Source organism: Urocitellus parryii, chromosome 8 (genome assembly GCF_045843805.1).
Source record: "Urocitellus parryii isolate mUroPar1 chromosome 8, mUroPar1.hap1, whole genome shotgun sequence".
NCBI classification, from domain to species: Eukaryota; Metazoa; Chordata; class Mammalia; order Rodentia; family Sciuridae; genus Urocitellus; species Urocitellus parryii.
In genome coordinates, this window is record NC_135538.1 from 153,908,524 (window position 1) to 153,916,374 (window position 7,851).

At 56.8% G+C, this 7,851-nt stretch overlaps 1 protein-coding gene across 2 annotated transcripts; it reads left to right on the forward strand.

Annotated features, from left to right (window-relative positions):
• Positions 1 to 395: 395 nt before the first annotated feature.
• On the forward strand, positions 396 to 7,851 carry Prss16 (serine protease 16). 2 transcript variants are annotated; one of them, XM_026414623.2, is made up of 12 exons: positions 396 to 465; positions 535 to 695; positions 1,456 to 1,555; positions 1,691 to 1,820; positions 3,226 to 3,349; positions 3,533 to 3,610; positions 3,703 to 3,750; positions 4,020 to 4,307; positions 4,993 to 5,134; positions 7,267 to 7,446; positions 7,525 to 7,670; positions 7,783 to 7,851. In XM_026414623.2, exons 1-12 carry the CDS (start codon positions 396 to 398, stop codon positions 7,849 to 7,851), a joined length of 1,536 nt encoding a protein of 511 aa, XP_026270408.2. The 2 variants fall into 2 exon arrangements, with proteins under 2 accessions (XP_026270408.2, XP_077658274.1); XM_077802148.1 differs by lacking the exons at positions 1,456 to 1,555; positions 1,691 to 1,820; positions 3,226 to 3,349; ... (1 more) ...; positions 3,703 to 3,750; positions 4,020 to 4,307.

Below are 7,851 nucleotides of genomic sequence, written 5' to 3' on the forward strand. Positions count from 1 at the left end.
ACTGAAGAGGGCTGGGATATGGTGGGGCAGAGAGCAAAGACGGGAAGCAAGCAGGCAACTGAGGGTTCAAGAGGAGGCACAGAGGCAGAAAGGTGCAGGAAGGACGGCAGAGACAGGGCAGCCCAAGTCCACAGGGGAAGGCAGAAGATGGAGCGGAGGAGAGGGAGGCACAGAGGGAAGGTGGCCTGGGGCTGGAGGAGAGAGTTCAAGTGCAGCACCAGCAGGCCACTCACAGGTTCCAGCGTCCCTGCCCCGCTTTAGCGGTTCCTACAGACGCTTGACCTGCCATGAGAGGCGTCAGGGAAGAAACCTGAGCCAGCCTTTAGAGACATGATAAAAGGTCCTCGGTGAGTGGGGAGCAGGACACCAGAGTCCTCTCTCAGGCTCTGTACAGCATGGCCATTGGGCTCGCCCAGTGGCTGGGCCCGCTGCTCCTGGTCTCCCTCTGGGGGCTCTCAGCTCCAGGTAAGTGGAAGATGGAGGGCCGAGAGGGGGCCGGGGGCCACCTGACTCCCGCCCCTCTGTGTCCTGCAGCCTTGCTCCTGAGACGCCTGGGGGAGCACATGCAGCGGCTCCAGGAGAACTCTGGCCTGCACCTGCGCCTGGGCCCAGGCACTGCCACCCTCCCAAGAGCAGGGTGGCTGGAGCAGCCGCTGGACCCCTTCAATGCCTCTGACGGAAGGTCCTTCCTGCAGGTGAGACCAGAAGTTCACTGCCCACCCTGACGTGCTCAGTGAGACCTCTGACTTCCTACCTCTCGGTGTACAGTTTAGTCCTTCAGTCCACACCTCTGTCCACACCTCTGCCTCTGCTCTGAGTCTCATACTGTACTGCCTCAGTGTCCCCTTGCAGTCCTCTCATGCAGCTCCACGGCCCCAGGTCTCAGGTCCAGGTAGTATAGCCACCCCCCACCCACGTCTCAGCTTTACCTTGACTCTCATCTCTCTCCTCAGTGGCCCACATCTTGGTCCCTCGTGTGTTGTCCCTCACTCTTTCCTTCTCTGTCCCTCTTACCCTCTCATTGCCCCTCAGTGTCCCCTCTCCCTGACCTGCAGATGGCACACGGAGCCTTCTAGCAATATGTAGCAGAAATGTGAACTAGCTTGGTCCTCGGACCTGACTCTCAACCGACACTCACAAATCCCTTTTAAATGAGTAAACACATTTATGTTTGTCAGTGCCTCCTTTATATACAGTCTCCCAAGCTTTATCCCACTGGGTCCCTACTCCCGAATTCATCCAAACTCATCACATATCCTACGATTAGTACTTCAAACAATAGGAAGTGCCTGCCATGCACCTGGGGACATGAGCAGACAAAAATACCTGCACATGTGGCTCTTGCACCCTGGAGGAGGAGAAAGGAGAGAAATAACCCCACAAATAGACTTTCTGCTGCTGGGTATCTAAGGAAAGTCCCATTCCCTCTCATGCCGCCTTTCTTCCCCCTCTCAGAGGTATTGGGTGAATGACCAGCATAGGGCTGGCCAGGAGGGACCTGTATTCCTGCATCTTGGGGGAGAGGGCAGCCTCGGTCCTGGCTCAGTGATGGCAGGTAAGAGGCAGGGGGGAAAGAGGCCTGGTTGGAAGCTGGTGGGGACAGGAGGGGGAACTGCAGTGGTGGCACTGTGAGGCCTGAGGGGGCAAGGGCCCAGCTTGCATCTCCCTCCCCACCCCATGCTCCTCACAGGACACCCCGCAGCCCTGGCCCCTGCCTTCGGGGCCCTGGTGATAAGCCTGGAGCACAGATTTTATGGCCTGAGTGTACCCCCTGGAGGCCTGGGCATGGCCCAGCTTCGCTACTTGTCCAGCCGCCACGCGTGAGTGGGGGTAGGGAACGTGCTTGGGCTTCAGGACTAGTGATGTCTGCCTTGGCCCCTCTCCAGCTGTGCCTCTCCACTGCCAGTGCCCACCTGGGAGTCTCGGGTTCCCTGTTCCTTCTCTTTCACAGTGTCTTACTCTTTCTTTGTCTGGGGCTCTGACTCTCCCTGCCTTTCTCTTACCCTCCATTCTTGTCTGTCTCTGTCTCACTGTGGCCCATTGGTCCAGATCACCAGCACCTTCACCAGGCTCCCTGGTTCTGCCCTTGACTTGCAGGTGCAAACCAGAATGATCCTGTTAGAACACACACCAGATCACATCCTGTCTGGCTCCAGTCCCTCACATGTCCCTTACATTGTTCAGGGTGAAGCCCACGTATTTACCAGGGCCACAAGGCCCTGAGGTCCTTGCTGTTCCCCAGGTACATTTCTATCTTGGGCCTCTTAAGACTTCTCTGTGCAGGAGTGGCTTCCTGCAGACATCTGCAGGGCCCCTCCCCACCTACTCTGTGCCCACTGTTACCAGCCCCACAACGTCCCCGCAGCTCTAGGATCCTCCAGGGCCTATCCCCTCCCCTCCCCAGTGTCTGTCTCTGTGGCAGCATCTTTGCCATCTGTCTCATCCTTGTCTCCACTGCTCTGTGCCCATGTCAGTTTCTCTTTGTGTGTCTCTAAATCTCAGTTTTTTCCTACAATCTAAACTGGTTTCTAACTGCACGGTATGGCACTAAGTGAAGACAGAAAGCCCCGAGGAGGCAAAGAGGACGTTAGAAATATCCCAGTATTTCTCTGCTTTTCTCGGTGTCTCACCTTCTCCCCCACCTCTTCACCCATCCAGCCAGGACCCCTCCTCCTCCTCTGAGTAGCTGTCTTCCATCGCCTTCAACTCCTCCCCATATTTGTCAAGTTTTAGTATAAAGTGCCTTGGAGCCCGGCATGGTGGTGCACACTTGTAATCCCAGATTGGGGGGGCTGAGGCAGGAGGATCACAAGTTTAAGGTCTGTTTCAGGCGCTTAGCGGGGGGCCCTAAATGACTTAGTAAGAGCCTGTCTTTAAAAAGGCAGGGAATGAGGCTCAGTGGTAACGCATCCCTGGGCTCAAACCCCAGTACCAAAAAAAAAAAAGAAGAAAAACAAAGTGACTTGGGAAGTTTTCCTCTTCCACCTAAACACAGTGAGGGGAGGTGGGTAAAGGCTTCCTAACGGGCGGAAGACAGGATCTCCCCCGACCTAGACACAGGTGTTTTCGGAAATGCAGGAGACCTAACGGTCCCTCAGAAATCCTGGAGAACTGAGCCTGGCCTCGGGCCGACTCTGCCATCCAAGTCCCTCGGTGGGCTGCCCGCGGGCTGGATCTGCAGGAATTCACACGGCGGTGGGCTGACCGAGTTGCCCCTGTCCCCAGGCTGGCCGACGTGGTCTCCGCCCGCCTGGCTCTTTCCCGCCTCTTCAACGTGTCCTCCACCAGTCCCTGGATTTGCTTCGGAGGTTCCTACGCCGGCTCCTTGGCTGCCTGGACCCGACTGAAGGTCCTGGGACCCCTGCGATGGGCCGGGGAGGGAACCAAATGCGGGGTCCAGCGCGGTGACAGGAGCCCCCCCCACGACGCTCCGCGTGCACAGCCGTCTCCCCAGGGCTCGCGGGGCCTGCGGCGATGACCCCAGGCGGAGGGCGCGGCTCGCCGGAGCCCGCTGACTTCTCTCCTTTCTCAGTTCCCGCATCTCATTTTCGCCTCGGTCGCCTCCTCTGCCCCGGTGCGGGCGACGCTGGACTTCTCCGAGTACAACGACGTAAGAATGTGGGCAACGGGGGAGGGAGAGGAGGTCCCAGGGGGCGGCGCCCTGGACACCTCCTTGAGTACCCTTCCCGCGTGCGACTTCAGGTGGTGTCCAGGGGCCTCGCGAACGAGGCGATTGGTGGGTCGCTGCAGGTAGGAGGCGGGGCGGCAGGGGCAGAGGCGCACCCCGCGGGGTGGGCGGCGCCTTGTGGAGCGGAGCCTCTCCGCAGGGTGAGCTCGGGTGGGCGGGGCGTCGAGAGCGAGGCGCACCCACCCGGGGACGGGGGTGGGAGGAGCCAGGCCTGGGTGTGGGCGGGGCCACGGTGGGCGGGGCCGAGGGCGGGAGGCTGGGACTGCGGACCGTGGGGTGGTGGGGCGGGGCGGGCCTGGGTCCCGGTCCCCACCGCCCCTCGCTCCTGCAGTGTCGGGCTGCGGTGTCCGCGGCCTTCGCGGAGGTCGAGCGGCGGCTGCGCGCGGGCGGGGCCGCCCGAGCAGCGCTTCGGGCCGAGCTGGGAGCCTGCGGGTCTCTGCGCCGAGCTGAAGACCAGGCGGAGCTCCTGGGCACGCTGCAGGCCCTGGTGGGGGGCGCGGTGCAGTACGACGGGCAGGCGGGGGTGCCGCTGAGCGTGCGGCAGCTCTGCGGACTCCTCGCGGGCGGCGGCAACCGCAGCCACCCCGCGCCCTACGGTGGACTTCGGCGCGCAGTGCAGGTGAGGTGCCCAGACCCACTCTGGCCTGGCCCTAGCGGACCAGGGCTCCTGCTCCACCCGCTCTGCGTGGCTTAGGCGAGAGCCCTCTCTGGGCCTGAGTTTTCTCATCTGTCAAGTGGGGGTGTTACCTCACGGGGCTGATACTCAGAAGGTGAAACGGGAGACCTGCAAAGCGGTTAGCTGGGAGCTGAGAACGGAGGAGACGAATGATAGAGACTGTGGCTATTATCTGTTTTGCCTCTTGTTCTGTTCTCTTTTCTGGGCGTGCAGCAGTGTCCTGCACAGAGCAAGTGCTCAATTAGTATTTGATGAAAAAGCACAGCCCTGGAAACAGAGCTCTCATGGGGACTGGGCCCACACCTCTGAATCCACAATTCCAACCCACTTTTCTGGTGCTGTCTGGACTGGGTGCTATAAGACATGCCTCACACATGTCATTCGTTGAATTCTTAGGAGATAGGCCCTAGCACAATGCCCACTTACAGAAGAGGAAACTGAAATCCAAAAGATTTTCACTTGCCTAAAAACTCATAGGTGATAAGCTCCCGATCATAAGTGTACAGGGACCCAAACATTCACCTGCTCTGACTATTGACTCCCAGGAGCTGACCCTCCTATGGGTCTGACAGGCCCTAGCTTGCTGGGGGGAGAAGGGATTTATGTGTGTGTTCCTACTGTTTCCTAGATTGTCATGCACAGCCTGGGCCAGAGGTGTGTAAGCCTTTCTCGAGCAGAGACAGTGACCCAGCTGAGAGCCACTGAGCCCCAAGGGTCTGGCCTGGGTGACCGGCAGTGGTTGTACCAGACTTGCACGGAGTTCGGCTTCTGTGAGTGACAGGCATGACCACTGACCCAAATATACATGCTGTGCCTGCCAGTGGCCATCACCCAGGTGATGCGGGCTGATTTTGATTTCCATAAGACAGCGAGCCTGACCTTGTATGCTGGGCTGCAGAGGGTAGGCAGCCATCCTGGTGTGGGTGAGCTTGAACCTCATAGGCCTCTTCATGCTCACACTCAGGCCTTCCACCTGCTCTTCCTGTGCTCCCCTCCCAGGGAGGTCTCCACGCTCTCCCCAGCCACCAGACGGGAATCCTGAGGGCAGTGTTCAGATGACCTGTTAATCACCGAGTGCCACCACTCGTGGACCCCTCTGGTCCCTCTGCTCTCTCTTCCCCTCTGCTGTCCTGAAGAGGACCATCCTCTCCTGCCTAGACCCCTGACCAGCCCTGACCCAGGTTTCCAGATTTTCCATCTCACCTGTACCACCCACCACACTGCATCCAGGAAGGTCCTTGTTGCTCCTCTGCTCAAAACCTCCCCCTGGCTTCTTAGTGACCTCAGGTGGAGTTGCCAGACAAAATATAGGTTACCCAGTTAAATTTGAATTTCAGATAAACAAAAAAAAATTTCATATGTGTGTCCCAAATACGGCATACTAAAAAGTGGAGTTTTTGTTTATTGAAATTCAAATTTAACTAGATATTCTGTATTGTTAAATCTGGCCCTTCTAACCCAGATTTCAGTTCAAAATCCTCACTGTGTCTTTGCAAGGTAGTGAGGATAGTGGTTTAAAGTAAAATATTCAAATTCCAATTCCATTTCCTACTTATGTGATCTTGGGCAAGTGACTTGCCTGTCTATGCCTTAGTTTCTACAGCCCTAAAATGAAAATAATAAGGGTATTCTCTCATAGGGTTGTTTCAAGGATCAAAGGAGGTAATGTACATAATATGCTAAGAATAATGCTGGTGTACTGTGTCAGGAGCTGCCACATAGGAGTGAGCACGGACCCCTAGCCTTGAGCCATGCAGGTGTGACACTGGTTTCTGATGATAGCAACAGGTGGATCTCACCTCTGCTAGGCCAGGGAATGAAGCTCTGGGAGTGGGTGTCACCCAGTGAGACTGGGCGACACCCCCCGAAACGCAATCCCTTGTCTCATCTGGGTGGAACTTTCCTGAGTGTCTTTCTCAATGAAAAGGGTCTCAGGCATGCTCTCTCTCTCTTTCCAATGGACCCTTAAGATGGAGAGCTGTCCCTGATTCCGGCAAGCAAAAGGTATTTCTGTGTGTCTCATGCTTCTTTAGCCATTTTCTTAAGTTATTGGTGCAGCCAGCTCTTGTGAACCCAGGCCAGGTCGCCAGCCTGGCTAGCTGGTGATAAGACAGTAAGTATTCTGCAAGTGTTTGCTCCTGTTGTTAGGAGGTGTTTGATGTTTCCATTCTCAACATGCCCATCTTTCTAACTTCAGAAGACTTGCAGGTGTTGTTCTCGCTGCTGGTGTTGCACATTTCCTGCTTCTCACAGTTTCCTCGAGTCTGCACACAAGATGCCCCCTCAGGAAGCCTTCCGTCCTCCCTCAGGATACGCCAGCCTTCCCATGCCCACTTTGGTAGCTCTGTGTCCTCTTTAAATGGTCCAGTTGTCCTCCAGGCATTTCTTCTTGTCATTAAGTCCTGCAACAGCAGGATCCAAACCTGTTTGTTTGCCACTATGTGCCCAATAGTCCAACTTCTGAGCACATGGTAGGTGCTCAATATATGGCAAAGGAGGAATGAGTTGGTGTGGGGGTTACAGAAGTTAGATTTGCCCTGAAGCACAGTGAGCTCTGGGTTTCAAGCAGAGGAGCCATGATCCAATCTGAGCATTGGTGGCTCCAGAGACCTCTCACCTCCACATCTTTGCACGTTCTGTCTCCGCTGTTGGCAGTGCTTTCTGTTCTCTGGCTCACTCGAATTCCATAAGGCCTGATGCCTTACGGGATGTCCTTGAGCCCGTTATGCTTCCTCTGGCACCCCCACCTCCTGAGCTGTTCTCATCATCATAGCCCTGTCCCTCTGGGTTGTCACCATGGGGTGTGCAGTCTCTGAAAATACTTCAAGCTCCCTGTAAGTGATGGTGGAGGGCGGGGGACTGGCTCTGTCTGTTTCTCTCACTCGGGTATCTCCCTTCACAGACGTCACCTGCAAGGGTCCTGGATGTCCTTTCTCCCAGCTCCCAGCCCTGCCCTCCCAGTTGGATCTATGTGAGCAAGTGTTTGGACTCTCCGCTTCCTCTGTCGCCCAGGCCGTGGCCCAGACAAACGCCTACTACGGTGGCCAGAGCCCCGGTGCCACCCAAGTGCTGTTCGTGAATGGTGAGCCTGACATTAGAACCTGGCTGGTAAGCTTCCCCCAGTGCCAGCTCAACACACCACGCTCTTCTTCCTTCCCAGGGGACACAGACCCCTGGCATGTGCTAAGTGTAACACAGACCTTGGGACCCTCAGAGCCAGCGCTTCTCATCCCTAGTGCCTCCCACTGCTTGGACATGGCACCCGAGAGACCCTCAGACTCTCCCAGCCTCCGCTTAGGACGCCAGGTGAGAAAAAGGCGCTGGATACCACGTGCTCTCACTGGCATGCTTATCCCATGTCCCTTCTTTCTACTAGAGCTGGGGTCTGGCCTCCAGAGCTCTTCCTGCCTCTCCACAGAGCATATTCCAGCAACTGCAGACCTGGCTCAGGCAAGCAAAGCAGAGCCAGCTTCAGAGAGGGGTCTGA

Bases quoted from the DNA above. Each gene is read 5' to 3' on its own strand.
- Prss16 (XM_026414623.2), top strand. From the start codon at position 396: ATGGCCATTGGGCTCGCCCAGTGGCTGGGCCCGCTGCTCCTGGTCTCC. The intron at 3,751-4,019 runs GTAGGAGGCGGG...TCGCTCCTGCAG, and splicing joins CGATTGGTGGGTCGCTGCAG to TGTCGGGCTGCGGTGTCCGC. The intron at 4,308-4,992 runs GTGAGGTGCCCA...ACTGTTTCCTAG, and splicing joins GACTTCGGCGCGCAGTGCAG to ATTGTCATGCACAGCCTGGG.